We start from the raw sequence: 26,345 nt of genomic DNA, 5'->3' as shown, positions 1-26,345 counted from the left end.
AAAATTCATAAAAAAGTGATGAGTGCAATCCAATAAACCGTGTAATGCGACCCACAATGCAGACAGGATGAGATCTTCTGGAGCCCCATTGTTCTTGTGTTAACACGCCAATTTCACTTTCAGGCCCCATTCACATCTAGCATAGTATGAGTGCACATTTTGTGGCTCGTTTTTTCCTTTGACATGCATAGGGTAGCCTGCTGATTTAAATGGGTTGTGCTATATATGGCTTATGGGACATTTTGGTGTTTTGTGGGTTGCGTTTTTTTTTTTTTTACTGTGTTTTTTGCAGCATTTGCCACTCGTTTTTTCACATGGCAACATATGGGTTTGCTTCTGTGTTTGGTGTGCCGTTAATGGCACTGAAAGCGCAACTAGTAATTTTAGGTGTAAAAAGGTGGCCATACACTATACAATCTGATTGTACAATCTTCTTTAGATTTACCAAATTTATATAATTGGAGGAAACGCCTATCTAGGCAATCACTCTATATCCAATCAGGCAGGCCCTTGCACTACATAATTGATGGCAGATCTAAAAGGAGATTGTACAATGAGGTTGTATAGCATATGGTCATGTTTATAAACATAAAAATGACTCCCACTGAAATTGGTGCGTTAACACAAGAACAATGAGGCTGAAGTCACATCTGTGCGTTTCCTTGCATTTCAGAAATGCGCTGCACTAATTGCAGTAAAAAAACAACCCCCCCCCCGTCGCTAAACAAAAAAGCATGTGGGAACGCAAGTTCCCGATATGCAGAGGTGTGAACAGGGCTTAACAGCTGAGAGTTTCTGTTCACTCCCTCCTATGTACTTGGCCATACACTATGCAATCTGACTGTATATTGTGTATTTTTTGAGAAGGGTGATCACTGATTGCATTTCATTTAAAAAAAACCTGCAGCTGGGAATGGGAGGGTGGATGATGCAGGGTGTGTGCTAATGAGGTCAGCTGGTCAACTACTTCCTGTGTCATGACCTAAGGTCTGTAGGGAAGTAAGACCAAAGCAATAGATACCTTACTGTCCTCCATCCATGTTTCCAAACGTAAGTGTCTGTAAATTTTATGGAAAGCTTTGATATTTTTGCAAAAAAAAAAGCACATGAATGCTATATTGGTACATATGGGCGCTGGAATTTAGAAGAAAAATAAAAGGTGAACTTATCCTTCAAAACATGGCAGGCCAAATCTCAAAAGTTTTCGGCGTGAAAGAACATGGAATCCTAGGAGACAACCAAATCTACTTACTCTGTATACTTCTTCCAAGAGAAGCTTAGCGCAGTTCTTCCCCAGATCTTCAGGTAGCACAACAGAACCCTGCCCCTGAGGGTTTGACGCAAGTTCAGCACTTAGGAAGTATCCTTCAGTTGTTTCTGCCACTAGTGATAAACCAAAGCCAGGAGACCTGGAAATGAAAGACAACTTTGACAGGTATCTTTAGATATTTACTAAGCTTACAGCTTAGAAATGGTACAGCATTTTTTTTTTAATAAAAAAACCACAACCACCACATAATACAAGAGGCACATTGAAAATCTCTCACCATTTTGGGATTTATTGTGTAAAATCCCCAGTTATGCCATATACTGCAGTGTGAATGTGTTTCTCATAACAAAAAACATGGTTTCTATTGAAAAGTATCTTTTGACCCTGATGTTAACAAGAATATATTCTTTAATTCTTACTTCCCAGAATGAGTCCCTTTGAGATGATCTGTGTGTATATAAATATCTGGAAGAAATTTATTTAGAATACTTCTAGCCGATTCCACAATTCGGTTGCCAATTTGTGGAGAGACTCGAACTGAATATCTGTTGGTCAAGGGTTAAGGAGCCAGCAACAGCACAAAAAAATAAATGAAAAAAAAAAAAAACACAATACAAAAAAGAAGGCTCCTCATCACCACACACAACTAAGGTCTCCAAAACACACAGCTGCTCACATAACCAGACAATGCTTTAATGCGTCATTATTACTTCAAGCATGAGAATAAATCTGAGATGTCCATCCCCACCCAAGAGGGAGTTTAAATTATAGAAGTTATTGGTTGTAGGAAAGAAAGCTTTATTCATCGCTCGCATATTTGTAGACTATGCAATGAACAGTATTTAACCCACAAGCTTTGAAATTATAAAACACATCTTTATAAAAAGTTTGATTCTCTATACATTAACTCAAGAACAAAAATAAATTAGTTTGCTGGTTACTAGTGAGTCAGACATAGTGGCTGCACAAATTTACCCCCTCCCCCAACCTTACTTTTTATCCTCACCTGGTCGTCCTGCCAGTATCATTAATGTGGCAGCACTCATTCACCAAACTATATCTATGGAGGAGCCACACTGTCACTCTAAGGCCCCTTTCACACTGGGGCGTTGGGGGCATCGGCGGCACAACAGCGCTATTTTTAGCGCTGCTGTACCGTCGTTCTTGCAGCTGTATTCGGCCGCTAGCGGTGCGGTTTTAACCCCCGGTGGCGGCCGAAAAAGGGTTAAAATCACTCGTACAGCGCGGCTATAGCCGCGGTATAGCCACGCTGTCCCATTGATTTCAATGGGCAGGAGCGGTTTAGGAGCGGTGAATACACCGCTCCTTCACCGCTCCAAAGAAGCGGTTTGCAGGACTTTTTTCACCGTCCTGCCAGCGCACCGCTTCAGTGTGAAAGCCCTCGGGCTTTCACACTGAACAAACAGCGGAGGCTGTTTAGGGGCGGTTTGCAGGGGGTATTTTTAGCGCAATACCGCCTGCAAACCGCCCCAGTGTGAAAGGGGTCTAAGACAGGATGCCTTTTAGGACTACAGAACACCCTCTCTAACATATGGGGAGGAGTCCTGTAGCCCATAGAGAACCAGGAAGGCAGATAACTATTGCAGAGTTCATTCTTTGCAAAGGAGTTAAAAAGGACATTGGCTTTCTGGTAGGATCAACTTTTTATTGTACTTACCCTGAAAAAAGAATGCTAATGTAGCCATCACATCTAAATGCTGGTAAGCTATAATATACATGTTTTGATCTTCAGTTTAGATATACTGCCACTTCACTTAGTGAACCTGTATAACTTGGATATGCAATTAGCGGACCTCCAGCTGTTGCAGAACTACAAGTCCCATGAGGCATAGCAAGACTCTGACAGCCACAAGCATGACACCCAGAGGCAGAGCATGATGAGACTTGTAGTTTTGCAACAGCTGGAGGTCCGCTAATTGCATATCCCTGCTGTATAGTAAGGACTTATTGGAAGCAAAACACATTTTAGATTGGGCCAGTCTGTATACTTACAAGTGGTATATTCCTCTCTCACACCACACTGGAATCCACCATATGATTAAAACTGTGCTGCAACGACTCCTAACTGGCTATAGTGTACAACATGGATGAAAGAGGTCGTCAGCACATCGACAAGCTTGTTTCAAAGTACTCTTACTTTTGTATGATCACAACATTTCAGGACCCTTCCTAAGGCATATCAAATTGTGCAAACACAGAAGAAATCATCCACTAACAGCAAAGAGGATCTCCCCAGTGCCCCTGACTCAACTTTCCCTCTCAAATGGTCAAGTATTTACAGCTATAATAATAGCAGAACACTGAGAAGACTGGACAGAGAAGCAAGGAAGGAAGGAAGGAAGGAAGGAAGGAAGGAAGGGAGAGAGGACCATGCATGTTAACTCGAAGATAGTGTAGTGTGTGCATCAATGTATTGCATGAAACCCATATACTCTGTGCATGCTTCCAAAGGGAAGAGCCCATAGGCAGAGTTTAGAGGTCGACCGATATGGGTTTTTCTCTGGCCGATGCCGATAATTAGAAATCGCGGTGGCCGATGGCCGATATGTGATGCCGATTTTTTTGGGCCGATATATTTGGCCGATTTTTTTTTTTCCCTTTCTTTTTTCCCTTCATCTCATAAAATCTAACAGTTAGACCCCTTTCACACTGGGGCGTTTTTCAGGCGCTTTTGGGCTAAAAATAGCACCTGTAAAACGGCTCCCCTGCAGTCTCAGTGTGATATCCCGAGTGCTTTCACACTGAGGCGATGCGCTGGCAGGATGTAAAAAAAAGTCCTGCAAACGGCATCTTTGGAGCGGTGTATACCGCTCCACCACTCCTGCCCATTGAAATGAATGCGCACCGCTGCCGAAGCGCCTGCAAAGTGTTTTGGCAGCGGCGCTTCAGGGGCGCATTTAACCCCTTCCTCGGCCGCTAGCTGGGTTATAAGCGCCCCGCTAGCAGCCGAATAGCGCCTCTAAAATGACGGTAAAGCGCCGCTAAAACTAACAGCGTTTTACCGTCAACGCATGGCTGCTCCAGTGTGAAAGCAGCCTTAAGTAATACAGACATTTTTTTTCATTTAAACATTAAACAAAACAAACCTTCAATCAGTTCACTTGTATGTATAATTTAGAAAAAAAAACAAAAAAAAAAAAAATATCTTAAATAATAAATACACAAAAACGGGTAATCAAAACTTTTGGACGAAAAAAAATGGGCTAACTTTACTGCTTAGGTTTTTTTTTTATTTCATTAATGTATTTTTTTTTTTTAAATTGCGTTTGAAAGACCGCTGCGCAAATACCGTGTGACATAAAATATTGCAACAATCACCATTTTATTCCCTAGGGTCTCTGCTAAAAAAATATATATAATGTTTGGGGGTTCTAAGTGATTTTCTAGCAGAAAATACAGGATTTTTACTTGTAAGCAACAAGTGTCAGAAAAGATTTAGTCTTTAAATGGTTAAACTGAGAGCTTCTACACACGGAGTTCAGTCCATTGATAAAAAGAACCTGAAAGATACAATGTATCTTCTTATCAGACTTGGCAGGCTGCCCAGAGGAGGAGAGAATCCTCTCCACAGATAACTTAAGGAAACTTGCATTAACTTCTATTACAGAAGTCATTTGCAAGTCACGGCTGAAGTTATAATCGGCCTTTTTTAATCAGCACAATCGGCCGATGCCGATTAAGTAAAAAACGCCAAATATCGGCCGATATATCGGCCGGCCGATATATCGGTCGACCTCTAGCAGAGTTAGTAAACAATGCATCGAGAGACATCATAGGGAACTAGAAATGAAAAGAAAAATGTTAGGGGGAAAAAAAAAAAAAAGAAAAAAAAGGGGGCTGGTCAGATCAGTAAGCAGTGTTAGACTCTAATGTTCAGCCAAGAACTGTCAAGGAAAGGTTTGCATTTAAAGCCCCAATGCACTTTTTTTTTCTTCTCTAAATTACAGCTTCCCTATGTACCAATAAACCATAGATGTACCGCTGCTGCAGAAAAGAAAATCGCTATCTTCTAGAGCAGGCGTTAGCTCATCCTTCAGTGTCTATTGAAAACATCTCCATTAATTCATGCTATTCGTCCTGGTATTTGGGACGTGTAAACTGTTTGTGAACTAAGGAAGTAGTTCAGCAGCTGACTTCATTAACACGCACCATGCACCTGCCCTTCCCCTCCAGTCAATTTACGCCGCGCTTTACATATACATTGTACATTCACATCAGTCCCTACCTTCAAGGAGCTTACAATCTAAGGTCCCTAACTCACATTTATACATACTAGGGACAATTTAGACAGGATCCAATTAACCTACCAGCATGTCTTTGGAGTGTGGGAGGAAACCGGAGTACCCGGAGGAAACCCACGCAGGCACAGGGAGAACATGCAAACTCCAGGCAGGTAGTGTCGTGGTTGGGATTCAGCAACCTTCTTACTGCTAGGCGAAAGTGCTATCCACTACACCACTGTGCCGCCCACTCCAATAACCAATCATTTTGTATGTCATCTTCATCTTGTATAGATAATTCATCTGGCAGAGTGTCCGGGAGCTGAACGATTACATAACCCATGTGGAGCAGAGCTGCAGTATGAAAACAGGAGAAGTGTCCCTAGAAATCTGTAAGGCTTGCCATACACTACACAATCTGATTGTACAATCCCCTTTAGATCTACCAGAAACTATGTAATAATTCAAAAAAAGGGATTGTACAATGATTATACAATTGAATTGCATTGCATATGGCCGCCTTTATACACCTAGAAGGAACTAGTAGCACTTTGAGTGCCATTAATGGTTAATAGCACCTCAAAACGCAGATGCAAGCAATTTGTTGAGTGCAAAAATGCACAAGTGTGCAGTAAAAAATGTGCAAACCCCAATGTGCCAAAATTGCCCCATGAACTACTTTGCTGTGTTTTCCGCATGTAGGGCAGCCCATTGAAATCAAGAATGCATTTTTTTTTAACATTCTGAACGGAGAGGTGAAGATTTAAAGCATCCATGGACAAGGTAAGTGAGAGATAAGCACATTGGCATGACTTGGGCAGAAAAAAAAACAAAAAACAAATAAAAAAAAAAACCATAGGCTTCTATTAATTATGAAAAGTGAAATTCTGCCAGAAAAGGTGAACTTAGCCTTTAACTCCCCAGGACTGCAACATACCGCTGTTGCATGTCTCTCCAAGATAGATGTCGATGTGGTCTAAAAGACACGCAGCGTCTGATGTAAATACTGTGGAGCCATACAGAAGACTCTGTCTTTCAATATAGTATAGGAATGCAGAGAAATTCTGAAGTTGCTGAAGTAAAAAGGATACGCTACTCCTCGGATACGCTTTATTTTGCCAGGATCTGTTAAAAGAACTGGTCTCAGAACCTTTCTTATTGGACAGGAAAAGATTACCTCCCCTCCTCCTCCAGGAGGCATGCCTCTCTTCACAATCTAGAAGACAAAAAAAAAAAAAAAACACAGGAATTTTGTACTCACCATACTCAGGAAGTCTTTAATCTATGAGTTCTATTGCCACCTACAGGAGGTTTGGACACCGGCAAACAAAAAGTTTGGGCCAGTCGGGTATAACCCTTTAACTATCAGCATGTCTCCATGGAGCATAAAACAATAACATATAACCAATGTCTGCTATTATATCCTCAAACAGCAATTAAACATAGAAAATACTATAGAAAATAGCCTCACAAAAATAGTGATGCATAAAAAAAAAAAAAAAAAAAAAAAAAAAGTCCCAGAAATCCTGAAAAAAAGTCCAAGAAAAAAGAATCCAGTGGAATGTAAATCCTTCAGCAATCACACAATGTACAAATCGGTTCCAATACACCCATAAGTAGAAGAGAAATCAGCTGTTTACCAGATGACTTTTTTTTTTTTTTAAACAACAAACATATCATACTTACCTCCACTGTTCAGCTCGTTTTGCAGAGTGGCCCCAAACCTGCTCTTCTGGGGTCCCTTGGCGGCTCTTGTGGCTCCTCCCCAAATCTGATAACCCCCTGGGAGAAGCGCTTCCCCAAGGGGGTTACCTTGCGGGCATGCTCCTGAGTCCAGCATTCGGCGACCATTAGAGGTCGACTGCAGAACTCGGCCCCGCCCCTCGCATCATTGAATTTGATTGACAGTAGCGGGAGCCAATGGCTGCGCTGCCATCAATTTATCCAATTAAGAGCCGAGAACCCCAGGCAGAGACACAGCGCGTCCCCGTGGGTCAAGTTCGAGGGCTCAGGTAAGTAAAACGGGGGGGGGGGGGGGGGCGGCGGTCACTGCCAGGTGTTTTTTCACCTTAATGCATAGGATACATTAAAGGGAAAAAACACAAAGGTTTACAACTCCTTTAATTCCCGCTCGTCCAATTGTTTGCAGTGCATGACAACGTCACTCCCGAGGGCCCCACCCAAATGTGTTTCATCAGATGACTTTGTTAGGGGGGAAAGTGCTGTTTGACAATTTACTGAGATAAAATAGTATCTTTTTTGGGCTTCGTATCGTAAGCTGATGCTAGCAGCTACACTGAAGAGGATATACCTAAGCGCAGAGATTTTTTTATTCATATGCAGCATAAAACAGAGGGGTAGGACTTATGCTCTTAACGTTCTTTAAGAAAAGGATTTCACAAGTACCTTGCAAAGTCCAAGGTCTAACAGAATCAGAGACTAGCACTCTAAAAGCACAGCTGAGGCCAGCTGCACTGGATAGCTACGATTAAAGGAGGAAAGCTCTAGCAGAGGTGTAGAGAAGAGTCTTGATTTAAGAAAAAAAGTCAGAAAAGAAGAAGATGTCCACATCCTCCTCCTCCATCCACTAGCAGACAGCAGTATAACCTGAAGGTCAAAGATTTACTGTGTAAAGCGGTATTAAACCCAAAACCAAAAATTTCATATATTACAGCTTACCAATCATGTGGTGGCTGCATTGGTTTTCTTTTTTCACCCTGGTGATCTAGCCAGTAAAAAAAACTGTATTAGAGTGCCTCAACTATGGATGGATGAGCACAAGGGGCGAATATTTAGACACATTTTCAGACTGTCAGTACAAGTGTTAGAAGCACTAACAAATTTAAATATACTAACAAATCAAAGCCAAAATTCGAGCTAACATTTTATAAGCATTTTTCCTTTTTGCATAAAGGATTTACATCATTTTGTTAATTTATAAAAAAAAAAAACTTTTTGTAAGCACCCATGTCAGCAGTAAATGATTTGTTTCATCTCTGTAACTGATATATCTGCAAGACAGCTTGTTCTTTTGAAAAAGAACACTTAGTGACTGGATCACCAGAAGAAAATAGAAGAAAGCCTAAAAAAGAAGGACTAATGCAGCCATACAAGCATAATTGCAATCTTTAAAGCCCAAACCCCAGGAACAAATAATTTTCTTCTGTTCTCTGAACATACTTAATACAAAAAGTAAAATGCATTGGATTTGTGGTTTGAAAAAAGTACTATATCAATCGATGTTAGTCATCCCAGATTTGCACTTTAATTAAATGTAGAATACAAGACACTAGCATACTTTCCCATATAAGGCAGAAGCTAGGTCAGGTAAGCTGCTAAATATACCATTTGAAGTTGCCAAAATACCATTGCTAAGGCATCTTAAAGTGGATGTAGACCTCTGATATAATAAAGCACATCCACCTTTAGTGTGTACTTGTCTCAATCCAAAAGTGTAAATTCTGTCTGGCTAGTTTCTCTGCTACCTGCATGAATCACTTCTAACAGGTTTTCCCAACTCCAAGAGATAGAGGGGAATGGGTGAGGAAGCTCCAGCATACAGCCTGTGATTGACATTCTTAGCACTGCATGTTTCCTTTGTGCTGTGTGGAGGGGGATGTGTCCCTTCTCTCCAATCAGCTATCAGTGCTCTCTTTTCTGAGCTGTTCACTGTGTGACTTGAGATCTCCACCCTCTGCTTTATGAAAGCTCAGACAAGCTGTGTAAATTCTGGACTTCAAACTGATGTAGAGAACAGGGTTTCAGATAAACAGGTATAACTTATGTAGGAGGATTTGTTTAATCTCTATTACTTGAGGCTAGTTACTTCGCTGGGTATATGTACAGTGCCTTGAAAAAGTATTGATACCCCTTGCAATTTCCACATTTTTGTCAGGTTACAACCAAAAACAAATGTATTTTATGTGATAGACCAACACAAAGTGGCACATAATTGTGAAGTGGAAGGAAAATGATAAATGGTTTTCAACATTCTTTACAAATAAATATCTGAAAAGTGTGGTGTACATTTGTATTCAGCCCCCCGGAGTCAATACTTTGTAGAACCACCTTTCTCTGCAATTACAAATGCAAGTTTTTTTGGCGATGTCTCTACCAGCTTTGCACATCTAGAGAGTGACATTTTGTCCATTCTTTGCAAAATTGCGCAAGCTCTGTCAGATTGGATGGAGAGCGTCTGAACAGCAATTTAAGTCAAGTCAGATTCTCGATTAGATTTAGGTCTGGACTTTGACTGGGCCATTCTAACACATGCATATGCTTTGATCTAAACCATTCCCTTGTAGCTCTGGCTGTATGCTTAGGGTCATTGTCGTGCTGGAAGGCGAACCTCGGCCCCAGTCTCAAGTCTTTTGCAGACTAACAGGCTTTCTTCCAAGATTGCCCTGTATTTGGCTCCATCCATCTTCCCATCAACTCTGACCAGCTTCACTGTCCCTGCTGAAGAAATGCATCCCCACAACAGGATACTGCCATCACCATGTTTCATGGTGGGGGGGGTGTGTTCAGGGTCATAAGCAATGTTTGTTTTCCACCACACACAGCATTTTGCTTTAAGGCAAAAAAGTTTAATTTTGGTCTCACCTGACCAGAGCACCTTCTTCCACAGGTTTGCTGCATACTGCAAACGGGACTTCTTATGGCTTTCTTTTAACAATGACTTTCTTCTTGCCACTCTTTCATAAAGGCCAGATTTGTGGAGTGCATGACAGGAGTGCATATTTGTCCTGTGGACAGATTCTCCCACCTGAGTTGTGGATCTCTGCAGCTCCTCCAGATACCATGGGCCTCTTGGCCGCTTCTCTGATGAATGCTCTCCTTGCCTGGCTTGTCAGTGTAGGTGGAGGCCATGATTTGGTAGGTTTGCAGTTGTGCCATACTCTTTCCAATTTCGGATGATGGATTGAATAGTGCTCCGTGAGATGTTCAAAGCTTGGGATCTTTTTTTATAACCTAACCCTGCTTTAAACTTCTCCACAACTTTATCCCTGACCTTGGCCTGCATGATGCGGTTTGTTCACTAAAGGCTCTCTAACAAACCTCTGAGGGCTTCAAAGAACAGCTGTATCTATACTGAGATTAAATTACACACAGGTGGACTCTATTTACTAATTAGGTGACTTCAGAAGGCAATTGGTTCCACTAGATTTTAGTTATGGGTATCAGGGTAAAGAAGGCTGAATACAAATGCACGCCACACTTTTTACATATTTGTAAAAAAAAAAAAAAAAAAAATAATGAAATACATTTAATGTTTTTGGTTGTAACATGAAAAAAATGTGGAAAATGTCAAGGAGTACGAATAATATTTCAAGGCACTGTAAGTTTACAACCACTTTAATACTTCATGCCCTTTGGACATATCTATACGATATGTCCTAAGGGCAGTTGGCCACGGGGGAAAGGCAGGTACATTTGTACCCTCCCCTCTGTGGCGAATGGAACTGGAAGCGACAAGGATTTTGCTACTTTCAGTTACTGGCTTGTAAAGCATCTGATCAAACCGATCTTGGTTTGATCAGATGCTTTTGAGGGCTGCACAAGCAGCCGTGATCTTGTTATAACCACTTGCTTACAGGACATTTTTCTACGTTTGGTGGTCACCAAGGGGTTAACAGAGACTGCCACCACCCTATGCCTTTATTTTGGATTATGTGCACATCATACAAGGCGTAACCTTACCTTCAGTTCAAAATGTTCACCATCTATGCCAAACTTTTTCAGCAAAGGAATAGTTGTGGCTTTAAGGGTATCTACCTTTGAAAGTAAAAAAAAATAAAAGTATAAATATTTCATGTAATTAGGATTTTATTTTAAAAATAAACTTTATGGTTAATCCTATTTATTTTTTTAGATTTACAACACAAAAAAATACTTAATGTGGTAGTATATCACCTGAAAAAGCTTAAAGAAAACCTAAAAAAAAAAATAACGTGCTGGGGTGTCTGATGAGTGAAGGGAAGAGAAATGGTCCTATTTTTTAACATTACAGCAACAGGTGCCAAGCCTTACTCTATTAGCAAGTTACCTCACAATATCAGCTGGCTGAAATGGAGCTAAAAGAAATGTGTTTTGGATTGCAGAGTTTAAATGGCAGGAAGAGCACTCTGATGGTCTTCTATAGTGTTTAAACTATCTAAAGCCAAGCCAGACGCAAGCTTTTGGGTTCACTTTATTTTAGCATTTAAAAACCAATGAAACTGCTTTATATAGGTTTTGTGTTCTACATGGTATACAATCTTCGTTTCAAAGATAAAATGACAAGTCAGCTAAAGAAGCTTGAGCTGCAACTCCCTTTGATTAAAACCTTCTACTGAGCACTCTGATGAGGAATAAATCACTGGAAAAAAAACAGAGCTCTCACTTGTTCACTGTGTAATTTGGGTGGTCAGTCAACATGATGTAGCAGAGAAGAGGGCACAGACAGACAATGAGGGCATTAAGTCTCAGACTGTAAACTAGCTTGATAAAAAAAAAAATAAATATCTTTCACTTTGGGTTAAGATCTTACCGAGGGATCGACTTGATCATTAGTGACCCCACGAAGTGTAATCCTTAATGGATGTTTCATAAAAGGGGCTAGGCAAATGAGAGTTTCCAAATAGTAGCCAATTGAACGCTGGCTGTTGCAGTCATGTTCTAAAGTGCCACCGAAGAGGAGACCTGGCTGATAGTACAATGATGTTCCTAAAAAAAGAGATAATCAAAATTAATAACAAACTAGTGGCATTCATTAATAGGGTCGTGTGATAGTAGCAGCATGGCGATACATCATAGATATGTCAAATCTGTGTGTGAAAAAAAATGTTTTTGATCAGCTTTTTCTCGACTACATTTAATGACCGGTAAGAAAAGTCACAAACATTCATGGAAAATTATGTAAAGCACATTTATCAAAACGAATTAGGCATGCAACTAAAATAGGACAAATCCTAAATTAATTTGACTTGGGTTAAGTATACACAAGTTCTAGAAACATGTCAAGGATCCAAAGTTATTTGAGTAACGTATGAAGAGATCCAATAAATCTATCCGCGCAATTCACTAGTGAACAGATAAATACAATATAAAAGGTGATAAATATACAGCTAGTTCAACATATAAACTACAAAATGTGCAAAGGTACACAGTATGTGCAAAAACGCAATGAAGTTAAATTGCACCTCCACCTAGTTGCTGCTGACACTGAAAAACGTGTTCACTTCCCATTGATCCAAAATAATTTCCAAAACAGTGCTGCGCTACCAATACTACAATAATAATAATGTGCAACATCAAGGAAAAAAAAAAAAAAAAAAAAAAAAAATCAAACTTCGTGATCCTCAAAATAGTGATGATTTCCAGTAATGAAAAAAAATGTCTAAAATTTCTTCCAGAGTGAAACCTTCACCCGAAACTGTGCACTGAGAATCAAAAAGTGCTGGTGCTCTCCTCCACCACTGTGCTCTAGCCGCTCACCTTAAGATCTGACCCCTGTTTTACCAGCAGGTCAGATAAAGCAGATCCCCTATGGGGGTAATCAATGTTTCCACCCGGTGTGAAGCTGATAATCCCCTTCCTCCTCACTGGCTTCACTTGTCTCAGGTTTCCCTTGGGTGTTTCTGGTATATCATCGGGATAAAAACACCAAATCTAGTGTTCTCTGTTTGCAAATAATTTATTTCTCCGATAGAAACAGCATATATGGTACTCACAAGTGAAGCACTTCAGCAGTGCGGGCTACGGACACATGAAGAGACAAGATGATCGCGGGATGATGTCAGTCACCAACAGACTCCTCCCCTATACACGTATATATATATATATATATATATATATATATATATATATATACACACACACATACATATACACACACACACATACATACAAGCTCTGCAGTTAAAGCGATGTTACTTATAAGTAAATTGTACAGATCATAAAAGTGTATATAAATACACATGCAACATAGAGCCACTTCACACTTCAATATGCATGCAAAAAAATAAAACCCATTTCATTCTTTAATTCAAGAAACTGGTATCAAAAGATTTCTGCTGTCACAGTTTGTGTAAATAGGCTCATGCTTAGCTAGTCAGAACAGGGAATTTCTGATCCAGGGTATTTTAAAGTTTTAGTTTGTTTAAAACGGATAGATAACTGACAATACATAAGCTGGATTGTGCAACATTTCACTACAAAACAAAATCCATTTTAGTCTTGCAGAAACTTGTCTGAACACTACCATAAATGCAAGAATGAGGAAAAGATGACATTACAAATGCAAGAAAAAAAGTTTAACAGTTGCAAAAGACACAACAATCTTAAATAACTAGGGGCCAAACCTGTGCTGCACATTGGCAGGTACAGCATTTGCTGAGTCTCTCTTCCTTTTATCCAGAACACTGTAAACTCATCCCGTGTGCCGCTCTCATGCACAAGTGGCGTGATAAACATGTTTTTTGCTTTTAATAGTCCCACAAAAAATGTTAGTGCGATTGTACTTTGCTCCCTAGTGCTGCCAAAACAGTTTAACCACTAGAGATACATTTTAGTGTCAACACTTTACAGGGCTCTCTACTTTTTTAAGGCAAATCTATAAACCAACTTCACAGGGTAAGTGAATATATTTTAATATTTTCTTTGCTGGAGCATCACCAATAAACAGGCTCTAAACTATACATGGAAATAACTGGCAGCTTAATCAAATGTCATCTGATTTTCAGAGTCAACATTGGTTTATATTGCTACGTGTTTCTTCCCCATTACACAGTCACACCTCTGCCGACACTATTTAAATAGGATGCCTACAAAACAAATATGGACAAAGAATACTTGAAATTGGAATATTCTTACTAAACAGGACTATGAGCTGCCAAAGTTCTTTGTTCAAGGGAATGGATTGCCACCCAGAAACAGCTGATGGAACTGGTAGCCACCACTGGTACAGTGCTCAGAGTCCAAAAACTAGGCTCACTATGTAGAGGGGAGAGGACTATGCACATAACACTGATGACTGAACCATACATGTGTGACGTGATACCACCAGCAAATAAGTGTGGACTGCCCAAATTTCCATGTCCCTCAGATTTTTTACAGGATGCTTGCCAATTCGCATACCAAAAACTGCTGAACTAAATGTAAGCAAGACAATAAAGGGAAAGCCTGCTGAAACTAAATGGAAACAAAAGACTTTAATACAATTCCTGAAAAACAAACAAACAAACAAAAAAAAAAAAAAAAAAAAAACTTTTTTTTTTTTATTCAGAAATAACTGTCATTACGTAAAGTAAAACTACAGGCAAAACTTTTTTTTTTTCCATTTTGGATTGAGTATATAAGGGTTGTTATAACCCCCAGTTAATTTATTTTTTGGAATCTGTGTTCCATTGGGGAGATTTACTTTAATTTCCTGTCCCATAGTCAAAACAGGAAGTGAGAAGAAATCCCTGCAAACTAAGGGAATCCCTTGGGGACCCCCAGATCACCAGAACTAGTGTCCCCATTGAACGTTTTTGCCTTTAGTTGTAAATTAAGATAACAAATATTGTTTTTGTTAAAACCTAACTCAGCCTCTCTCTCTCAACCAGGTTTGCCATGGCATCCTGGTTGAGAGAGGCTGTAGATCAGGCTCCCCCTGTGCCAGTGTACAGTTTGAAACTCTGCTGGTCTCAGCCCTGTAGAGATACAAGACCGAGACCGGCAGAGCTCTGAACTGTACACTGGCACAGGGGGAGCCTGATCTACAGCCTCTCTCAACCAGGATGCCATGGCACCTTGGAGCTCAAGAAGAAGCTTAATCAGGGGGAACAAATGACAGGGCCGTGGAAGGCGGAGTCTTCTTCCTGAGGCCTGACTGACTCTCCCTACAAAGCAGTACTAAATATATAGCTAATCTGCCAGTTAGCCATGAGCTCTCAAACATTGAGCTCCCACCTACTGCATCAGGGGAGAGAAAGCATGTGTTGGTGGCGTTGAATCACAGAAGGAGCTCACTCCTGTGATGGTGAGGGTGAACAGTAACAGCCTAGTCTCTCTTAGCAACATCCTGGGAGTTTTCCCAGCTAGGCTTCATAAAAAGGTATGTATATGGCCTACACTTGCAGCAAGACAATCATTCAACTTTGGTCAAAGCTGCATAGCTTGTGTTATCTACAAACATCCCTTATCAGCACAGGCAGTTTTCTGGTAAAGGTGAACCATGCCTTTAAAACTGAACATCAAGCAGGGCAAGACACATTCTGTAGGATTACTCCATGGTTGGTTCATCAATCCACATGAAAATCAAATGAAAAAAATGGTTTAATTTGGGTTACTTCCTGCCATACTCTGTGCTCTGCCACTTTATTGCATCGGGAAACCTCAGTTTCCATACAAACACAAAATGACCTTTAGTTTTCTGGGCTTTTTTTTTTTCTATTTTTAGAGTTTGTGCAGACTTTTCCTTTCGGATTCTGTTTTTATTTTCTTGCAGCATCATGAACTGGTCTTATACTATGACTGCCTTAATCAGTTTGTATTTAAAGATATGTATGAGGCAACTGCAAATAGTGCACAATGCATGAAGGCGGCCCATAGTGGTTTTATTTACAGTTTGACCTCCTATCTCCGTACACACACTTAACCCTGGCTCTCAAAGATAACATATAAACGTATACCAAAACAGGGCTGCGCAGCACTGTTTTGGTATATATTCAACTAAAGAAGTGGAGACGTTTTCTGTGTTAGCAGCACCAAGTTTAAGTTTATTTGCGCTGATAGAAAATATAACAGGCTTGGAAAGCAGTTGCTGGTTGAAGGAGCCTGTGAGAACTATTCCTAAGTGTACAGACGTATAAATGTTTTGAATATACAACATGGGAAAACAAAAAAAAAACAAACAAAAAAAAAAAAAAAACAGTAAATTTGAATAATCAAATATGTGAGCACAACTAACAAACATTAATCGCTTTAATACTGGGCACTTTTACCTCCTTCCTGACCAGGCCAATGTTCAGAGCTGTCGCACTTTGAATGACAATTGTGCTGTCATGCAATGCTGTACCCAAATTACATTTTTATCTTTTTTTTGCGACAGATAGAGTTTTCTTTTGGTGGTATTTAATCACCACTGGGTTTTTTTTTTTCCTTTTGCTAAAGAAAAAAAAAAAAAAAAAGTTTTAGTTTTCTTAAATTTTGTAAATCAGTAATTTTTCTCCTTCACTGATGTGCGCTGATGAGGCATCACTGATTGGGCCGCTGATCGTCTCTCCTCTCGGTGTGAGGTGGGGAAAGCCGATAACTCGCATTTCCTTGTTTACATGTGATCAGCTGTGATTGGACACAGCTGAGCACATGGGTAAAGAGCTGCATTATAGGCTCTTTACCAAGATCGGAGAGACGCTGCATCCCAAGGACAAATGAACGTTTTTTGCAGGTCAAAAATGTGCATTTATTATTTTTTTTGTAAAGCATTGCACCAGCGAGAATGGGAAGACATCATAGGACGTTGTCCTAGAACGAGAGAGCCACCTGCGCCCATCAATTATCTATACGGTGGCCGGAGGTGGTTAAAGCATGCCAGTCTAGAGAGGGATAGTACAGGCTCACGCTATGTTTAATCTAAGAAACACTCCCAGCCAGTCACCCGGAGCAAAATATTATGTGGGTTGTTTTTGTACAGTGACTCCTTTCAGTTTTCATTCAGTGGGACAACACTATCCTTGAGAAAAATGGAAATACACATACAAAGCACCATTGGCAAGCCCTACCTGATCTAACTATGTTGATGTGTGTAGGTTACTGTCAATTGGGGAGTAACTGCAGTGGCTGGCCCCTGTAATTGGAAGATATGGCAGAGAAAACTATTTTAACCCCTGAAATTAAAGGATAAGTTCACCTTTGGGAACATGTTACATGTTCCACACATTTCTAGGGTGGAACATGCAACCTGCTCCCAAAGCTGCAACCACTGCCTGATTTCCCCCCCCCCCCACGGCAGCATAGGGAGAAGTTGCCTGTGCTGTCACATTTTGGAATCAGCACAGCTGTGTCATTCATTCACTTTGTTTGTGAATGAACCCCAAGCCCGGACTTTCTTTGGGGCTGTTTGTAGTTCTCAATGAAATACCACAGAGCTGTGGAGCACCGTGGTAGTTCATAGATTCTTCCTGTCAGTGTATCTGCTTGCCTGTACAGGATGTATGGGCACACAGATAGACTTGTAGAGCTGCAGGAGACCTGCATGGCATCAGCGATCTGCTGCTCGCTGGTGCAATGCTTTACACGTTCCCAAAAAAAAATAATAAATGCACATTTTTTACCTGCAACAAAAATTTGCATTTATAAAATTTTTTAAAAAAAAGTTAACTTATCCTTTAAGCCTTTTAGCAATATAAGTAGGGTTGTCCCGATACCGATACTAGTATCGGTATCGGCACCGATACCGAGCATTTGCCCAAGTACTTGTACTCAGGCAAATGCTCCCGATGCTTCCTCCGATACCTAGAAGACAGCTGTGATCGGCGCGTGGGGGAGTTACAAGATTCTCCCCCAGCGGCTTTCAGCTGCTTTAGTGACATACAGCGGTGATCGCTCACCGCTGACTGTCACTGCATCCTCCTCCATGCCCCCTCTGTTTCTCTCTCCTCTTCTGTCCCCCTCCGCTGTCCCCTCCGTTCCTCTTTCATTCTCTGTGTCCCTCCGCTGTCCCCTCTGTTCCTCTTTCATTCTCTGTGCCCCTCCGCTGTCCCCTCCGTTCTTCTTTCATTCTCTGTGCCCCTCCGCTGTCCCCTCCGTTCCTCTTTCATTCTCTGTGCCCCTCCGCTGTCCCCTCTGTTCCTCTTTCATTCTCTGTGCCCCTCCGCTGTCCCCTCCGTTCCTCTTTCATTCTCTGTGCCCCTCCGCTGTCCCCTCCGTTCCTCTTTCATTCTCAGTACCTCTCCGCTGTCCCCCTCCGTTCCTCTCTCCTTTTCTGTCCCCCTCCGCTGTGCCTCTCCGCTGTCCCCTCCGTTGTCCCCTCCATTCCCCTCTCCTCCTCTCCCCCTCCGTTCCGCCGTCCTCCTCCTCCTTCCTTTGTGAATAGACAGAGTCAGCTGACTCTGTCTATTCACATAACTGAAACATTGTAATCTCCTGTGATTATGATGTCTCAGTTTATGAATGGAGAGAAGCCGCTGTCTTCTCTCCATTCATTCTCAGTGCAGCTGAGGCTGCAGAGAAAGGGACTGGGGAATCTCTATCCTCTGTCTCTTTCTCTGTCTCAAGGGGGAGATATCAGAGGTCTGTTAAGACCCCTGATATCTCACCAAAGCCCCCCAACAGGGATGATTAAAACAAAAAAAAACACATATTGCAATAAAGAAAAAAAAAAAAAAAATGGATTGTAAAAAATAAAAAGTGTAAATATAAAAAAAAAAAAACACACACACACACATACAACGTTCACCCCCCCCCCCCCCCCACAAAAAAAAAAAACACTTAAAAAATAATGAAAAAAAAAAAAAAAACACTGTCACATGACATTAAAAAAAAAAGTATCGGTAATCGGTATCGGCGAGTACTTGAAAAAAGTATCAGTACTTGTACTCGGTCCTAAAAAAGTGGTATCGGGACAACCCTAAATATAAGGCACATTTATTGGCAGTTATACACAACATTCCAGGTGTGGTTCCTGATGTACTGAAAGGCTTCTTTTTTTCCTTCTGTGTATGTATGGAGTAGCCCAACTCCAGCCAGATCTCTGCATATAGAGTCGGAAAGGATTAGAACCCCTATCAAGTTATTAATGCTGTCTAACTCTATTGCAAATACTTCCCCTCAACATGTATCTCAGTGACACCTCTAAAAGAACTGAGGCAAATGGCGGTCACCAGTACAGAAAGGCAGCGAGGAATAAAAACGTAACCAAGGTTCTAACCCTTCCCTCTGTACTGCAAACCATTTTTCTGATGGTATCTAGTATCCCCAGAGTTTACTATCACATCATATGTCAGTCTCTCTCTCAATGAGACAAAGTGAAAAGACCTGATTGAGGTTGTAACCCTTCTCAATTTAAAGCCAGAAAAAGGTGCAGCTGGACAACTACTTCACAAATCTGCACAATTATTCAATCTCAGTGTCATTTTATGTCATTACATAGTATGCCTATCACATGGAAACAAAACAAACAAAACAAAGAGAAAAACAAAGACTGTTAAGATCTGTAAAGGGAATACTAGGGCTTCTGCTGGCTCAATAACAAGCACCGAGAAATAGGAATTCTGGGTGTGGTTACCAACTCCTGCATAAGCCATTTGGAAGGACAAATTGGGGCGGGATCAGAATGTAGAATACAAACTGGTCTCAGAAATAACAGAAATTAAATGTCACTTACACCAAACAGGCACTTACCAGTTTCATTGATCTCGATCCTTGTACCATTGGTTACCTTGTCCATTAGTCTAATAAAGCTTGCTTCAAAATCTACAACAACAAAAAATTACATTAATATATAAAGCTGCACGAAAGTTTATATCACATTTACCATTACGCAAAACTGGATTCCGACCAGGAAGATTTAGTGGAAATTGAGTTACCATTGTGAGGTGAAGAATGTGAAAATCTTTAAACTGACCCCCACCATTTTTGTAAACAAAATGTGATATTGTTAGCCAGGAACTGTATATATAGTACAACATACTGGTGGGGATTCAATAACGCATTTGTGTCACTTTTCTGGAGGCATGGGCCTTTAAAAAAGCCCGTGCCACATTCACAAAACCCGTGCCGCCAGTTTTGGTACCTTTACCCAAACATGTAACAGATTCAGGTAGTTCTCAATATTGCCATTTTTACATATGGCAGTATGGATGAACCATATTAAAAAGTGGTAGTAAAGCCACTTTTTCATCTTTTACCTACAGGTAAGACTGTAATAAGGCTTACCTGTAGGTACTGTGAATATCTCCTAAACATGCACGGTTTAGGAGATATTCAGAGAGCATGCTACCGATGATTTCACTGGCACATGCGATCTGAAGGTCTGGCATACAATGCCAGACCTTCAAAGCCCATGCCGTAAATGGTGGCTCCCGCACGCAAGCGTGAGAGCGACGTCATCGCACCCCCAGCCACTCCTGTAGCCAGAGGCCATGAACCCGGGCAGCAGCTCTCTCAGTGGTGACAGCGTGACGCTGTGATGCATACTAGCACATTATGACATTGCCTTGCAGGGTTTTTTTTATTTCCCTTTACCTGCAGTTTACTGCTGCTTAAAAAAAAAAAAAATTAGACCAACTCTAGCTTGGCATACAGAGACGAGTGCTTGTCAGCACACACTATGTAGCACAGTGGCATGTTTTCTGCCACTACCCCCTTCCTCACCCGTCAATGGTCGTTGCGGACACCGTCGGCTTCACAGATACCAGGCTCCTGGAAACCAGTGCCACTAACAGTGGGTGGAGCCTGATGAGGAAACTGAGGGACTAGTCCCCCATCAGGATCACGCTCATCTTGTGATTACTAGCAGACAGTGGGCAGAATCTACAGCTGATAGCAAAAAATATATAAACCTCAGTTTAGCCCACAGCTAACCTGGCAAGAACTGGTCCTATCACCAGCTAATATCACCAGGTCCCCAAAGTTCTGTCCTTCCCCCACGCTTAGTAGTCCTGCCTTATCCAAGGCAATTACCTCAGAAACCCCTTCCTGGAACCAGTGCCAGCTCCCTGAGGGCCAAAACCAGAAAGAGGTTTTAGCTGACACTATTGGGTTGATTTTTTTTTTTTTTTTTTTTAAACAGATTCTTTTTATTGGTAAGAAAAGAAAAAACATTTTCATTTAACAATAAACATATCTTAAGATGTTGGAGAGGACACAGAATTATCCAGTCGTATAGCCAGCCGGTCACACGATTTTTGCATTATTACTGTATTTAAAGCAACAGTCCATACAAAATAAAAAGACATTATAAAAACCATACATACAACTGACTCTGTCATTTTTAAGTTACTATATATTGAGCGTGCCCTCTTTGTATCCTATTCACCAGCTTCGCTTCAAGTCCTCAACTGGACCACCAGCTACCCACCCTGCCTGTCTGGCTATTGACCCTTGTGAGTAAACAGATGGGCGGCACAGTGGTGTAGTGGTTAGCACTCTCACCTAGCAGTAAAAAGGGTCACTGGTTCGAATCCCAACCAGGACACTACCTGCCTGGTGTTTGCATGTTCTCCCTGTGCCTGTGTGGGTTTCCTCCGGGTACTCCAGTTTCCTCCCACACTCCAAAGACATGCTGGTAGGTTAATTGGCTTCTGTCCAAAAATTGGCCTTGGTATATGGGTGTGAGTTGGGGACCTTGGATTGTGGGCTCCTTGAGGGTAGGGACCAATGTGAGTGTGTGATGTATGTGTGGAGCGCTGTGTAAATTGACGGCGCTATATGGGTACCTTAAATAAAAAAAAAAATAATACCAGATGGGCATCTTGGTGAGACACAGTGTACAGGGATAGGGACAATTGTAGACACACACGCACTCACACTCGCTCAGGTTGAACTGGATGGACTGGTGTCTTTATTCAACCTTACTGACTATGTAACTATGGCTAAGTCCTACCACCAAGGATTCTAGTTTGGACTAATTGCAGGGGGGCCAAATTAGGAACTTCCAGCCAGGCCTCCCAGATTCCTTCAGAGTGTCATTTATGGCAGTAACCATTCTGTATGTGTAGGTGTTGAGGGTAATTTCTATTATTCCAAATACAGGACCAGTTAGCGTACCCTGTGAATTTGAAGTGCTGTTTGGCATTATTCCATATTCTATCCATGAGTACCAATGGGATAGTCAGACAATGTTCCAAGTTCTCCTGCTTCTATGCATTCCACAAGGCCATCACCAGAAAGTTGTGTGTGTACAATATTTCTTATAGGGTCAGAGGACCTATTAGCCATCCCGTCAAATGCTGCAATTGAACCGCTATATAAATAATAATAATTTGGAACTGCCAATCCACCCGAGTCCTTTGCTTCCTGTAGTGTTTCCAGCTTGATACAAGGTACCCGTTTCCTCCATATCACGGAGCGGAATATGGTATTACACTTTTTAAACACATGGATAGGAATCCAGATGGGTGCATTGTGAAGCACGGAGAGTTGTGGACTCCAAATCATTTTTATCAAGTTACAACGGCTACCAAGAGAGGTAATTTAATCCAACTGGTTGTTTTTTCTTGACATTTTTGCAGTAGTGGGTTTATATTGAGTTTACTGTTGGGTTGATTTACTAAAATTGGAGATAGCGAAATCCGGCGCATCTCTGCATAGGTTGAAGCTGAAGTTAGGTCCAAGCTGAAGTTAGAAACTGATTGGCTACCATGTAGAGCTGCATCAGATTTTGCACTCTCCAGTTTCAGTAAATCAAGCCCTCTCTCTGCCCCTCCCAGAATTTGTCTAAATGCAAAAGAAAAACATGGGTTGAAGGGATTTTAAGGCAACCAAAATAGGCAACCATTTTAACCACTTAAAGACCTCCCACATACTGTGGCAGGGCGGCTCTATTGCACGAAACAACGTACCTGTATGTCGTTTCACGTAATGGAGTGTGTGGGCGTGCACGCGGCACGGAGGAGGAGCCGATGCGTGCGCCCGGCGGACCCGATGTCCACCGGCCACCCACTTCGCAGAGAGGCAGAACAAGAAGAAGAAGCGCCGATCACCCTCATTACTAGTATAAAAATAAATAAAAGTCCTTAAGTCTATCCCCGTAGTTTGCAGATACTATAAACTTTTGCATCAATATATGATTATTGGGATTTTTTTTACTAAAAATAATGTAGAAGAATACATACTGGCCTAAACTGATGAAGGCTTTTTTTTTTTTTTGGATATATATTATAGCATAAAGTAAAAAATTGTTTGTTTTCGAAATTGTCTGCTTTTTTTGTTTATAGTGCAAAAAATAAAAATCAGAGGTTTTACCACCAAAAGAAAGCTCTATATGTGGGGGAAAAAAGAGGTCATCGTTTTTATTTGGGTACAGCATCGCACCTCCACGCAATTGTCAGTTAAAATAAAGCAGTGCCGTATCACAAAAAATGGTAATATGGCATTATGGGGGTTAATCCTTCCATGACTTAAGTAGTTAAAAAGTATATTGGAACATAACTGTTTAAAAGAATAGAGATAAATTCAATTAGCATAGGCAAAAAGTTTCATACACCACAAAAAGAAAAGAAGCAAAGCTTAGATAGATGGAGACTAAATCTATCTCTATCTCTCTATCCACACTGCTCAAAAAATATTAGAAGGAACACTTTGAAAACACATCAGATCTCAATGGGGAAAAATATCATGCTGGACATCTATACTGATATGGACTGGGTAATGTGCTAGTAACAAAAGTATGCCACATCGTTTGATGGACATATCGGGGCATGCTCCTAATGAGATGAAGGATGGTGTCCTGGGGCATTTCCTCCCAGATCTGGACCAGGGCATCACTGAGCTCCTGAACAGTCTGAGGTGCAACCTGGCGGTGTCGGATGAACAGAAACATAATGCCCCAGAGGTGTTCTATTGGATTTAGGTTAGGCGAGCGCAGGGGCCATTTTATGGTATCAATTCCTTCATCCTCCAAAAACTGGCTGCATAATCGCGCCACAAAAGGACGGGTATTGTCGTGCACCGGGAGGAACCCAGGACCCAATGCACCCGCATAGTCTGACAATGGGTCTAAGGATTTCATCCCAATACCTAAGGAAGGCAGGGTGCCATTGTCTAGCCTGTAGAGGTCTGTGCGTCCCTCCATGGATATGTCTCACCAAACCAGTCATGCTGAACAATGTTACAGGCAGCATAACATTCTCCACGGCTTCTCCAGACCTTTTCATGTCTGTCACGTTCTCAGGGTAAACCTGCTCTCAACTGTGAAGATCACAGGGCGCCAGTGGCGGACTTGCCAATTCTGGTGTTCAATGGCAAATGCCAATCGAGCTCCACGATGCTGGGCAGTGAGCACAGGGCCCACAGGCCACCTTCATGAAGTAGGTTTCTGATTGTCTGGTCAGTGCTGATCCTGTTCCTCTTTGCACAAAGGAGCAGATACCGGTCCTGCTGATGGGTTAAGGACCTTCTACGGCCCTGTCCAGCTCTCCAAGAGTAACTGCCTGTCTCCTGGAATCTCCTCCATGTTCTTGAGATGGTGCTGGGAGACACAGCACACCTTCTGGCAATGGCACATATTGATGCGCCATCCTGGAGGAGTTGGACTGCCTGTGCAACCTCTATAGGGTCCAGATATTGCCTCATGCTACCAGTATTGACACTGACCCTAGCCAAATGCAAAACTAGTGAAAAAACAGTCAGAAAAGAGTAGGGAAAAAAAAAAAATGCCAGTGGCCTCCACCTGTAAAATCATTGTCTCATTGTTGCCCAACTAGTGCACCTGTTAATTTCATTAACCCCAAACCAGCTGAAACTGATTAACAACCCCCTCTTTTTTTGAGGGGTTTATCTTACCGCTGTCAGTCTGCAATCGTGACCGGAAAGACTACCTTGCAGTAAAGCGATCTGAAAGAGAGGCTTGAACCGCTCAGGGAGCACAGAGTTGAAGGGAGGGCATCGATGGTGGTGAGGATGGCCTATGTGGACAGCTTTCCCACAGATGCATGCATACTTAGATGTGCCTCTTAATCATCAACCACGTGAGTTTGCTAAATGCTGTACCTTCATTAAATGTAACCATATTGCTACACTTAGAGGCGCTTCTCTTTTATACTGTTGTGACATGACGCTATTATTATAGCAAGACATTGCTTGTAAATCAAGTCAAAATTTAATTTAAAAAATTAGCTTTTTTTGCAAAACACTCTCAAACCAAGGGTTTTACTGTAATATATAGATGAGCTCAGGCGTGTTCGCAACCGCAGTTGCAGAGCCCCCTAGGAAGTCGGCACTGCACATCGCTAATCACAGGCAGCGAGACATTTCCCGATCTCTGCAACCGCATGTGTGGTTGCTAATAGGGCTGAAACAACTAATCGATTAATCAACTAATCGATTATGAAATTAATCGATTACTATTTTCATAATCGATTAATCGGCCAGTAACATAATGGGGTTAAAAAAAACTAAAATGAGCACTTTATAGTACAAAAAGAGCAACAAATGGCTACTGTAAATATTACTTTCACAGTTCTACAGTAAAAAATTAACCCCTTACAGTAGCGATCTGCTTTTTTTGTACTATAAAGGGGTAATTTTATTTTTTTTAACCCCATTATGTTACTAAACGTCTTAGACCTGGTTCACGTCTATGTGTTTTTTGCAGAAACGCACTACAGTTCATTTACATGGTTTCCTATGGGACACGTTCACATCCATGCTTTTTTCAGCCGCTGTGTATTTGGAAAGGGTCAGGGACTTTTTTTTTTTTTAAAACACAAAACGGTGCTTTTTTGGTTCAATATACTTCAATGGAGAAGCTGCAGAAAAGCATGTAATGTGTTTTTGCAGCAATTTGTGTTTTTAAATCTGCCCAACAAATTGGCCCAAAAAAATGCAAAAAAAGCAAATTGCAGCAAAATCACATGCGCAAAAAGCACTGCAGAAACAGATCAAAAGCAAACTGCATAGGTGTGCACCGAGCTTTATGCTGGCCACATGCATAAAATTTCAGACAAGAATATTCAGAAGAAAAATCTTTGAACATTCGCTGAATGAAAGAATGTTGTTTGAAATTTTCACTTGTTTTTAACATTCCGTTTTTAAAATGAATGTAATTTCTGAACGAAAACCACACACTGTCTGAAAATTCCTTTCACCAGGAAGTTTTCTATTTCCAAATTTTCCCATCACTGTGGTTGAAAATGAACATAAATTTA

The 26,345-nt window shown here is 41.2% G+C and overlaps 1 protein-coding gene across 2 annotated transcripts in view; it reads right to left on the bottom strand.

Annotated features, from left to right (window-relative positions):
- The window catches only part of RCL1 (RNA terminal phosphate cyclase like 1), a 64,122-nt gene that overhangs the window by 28,547 nt on the left and 9,230 nt on the right, over positions 1 to 26,345 (bottom strand). The window contains exons 2-7 of one of the 2 annotated variants that reach the window (XM_073634990.1): positions 19,879 to 19,950; positions 12,041 to 12,216; positions 11,212 to 11,286; positions 6,603 to 6,727; positions 1,690 to 1,815; positions 1,253 to 1,409 (exon numbers count right to left, since the gene is read on the bottom strand). In XM_073634990.1, the coding sequence (XP_073491091.1) occupies positions 1,253 to 1,409; positions 1,690 to 1,815; positions 6,603 to 6,727; positions 11,212 to 11,286; positions 12,041 to 12,216; positions 19,879 to 19,950 (731 nt within the window). Of the gene's footprint in view, positions 1 to 1,252; positions 1,410 to 1,689; positions 1,816 to 6,602; positions 6,728 to 11,211; positions 11,287 to 12,040; positions 12,217 to 13,853; positions 13,995 to 19,878; positions 19,951 to 26,345 lie in introns of those variants that run through there. The other variant, XM_073634995.1, reaches the window with a different exon arrangement.

The sequence above is a fragment of the Aquarana catesbeiana genome, linkage group LG01, assembly GCF_042186555.1.
Source record: "Aquarana catesbeiana isolate 2022-GZ linkage group LG01, ASM4218655v1, whole genome shotgun sequence".
In the NCBI taxonomy this organism is placed as follows: domain Eukaryota; kingdom Metazoa; phylum Chordata; class Amphibia; order Anura; family Ranidae; genus Aquarana; species Aquarana catesbeiana.
The sequence above is the reverse complement of the archived record's forward strand: the minus strand, read 5'-3'. Positions and strand labels throughout refer to the sequence as shown.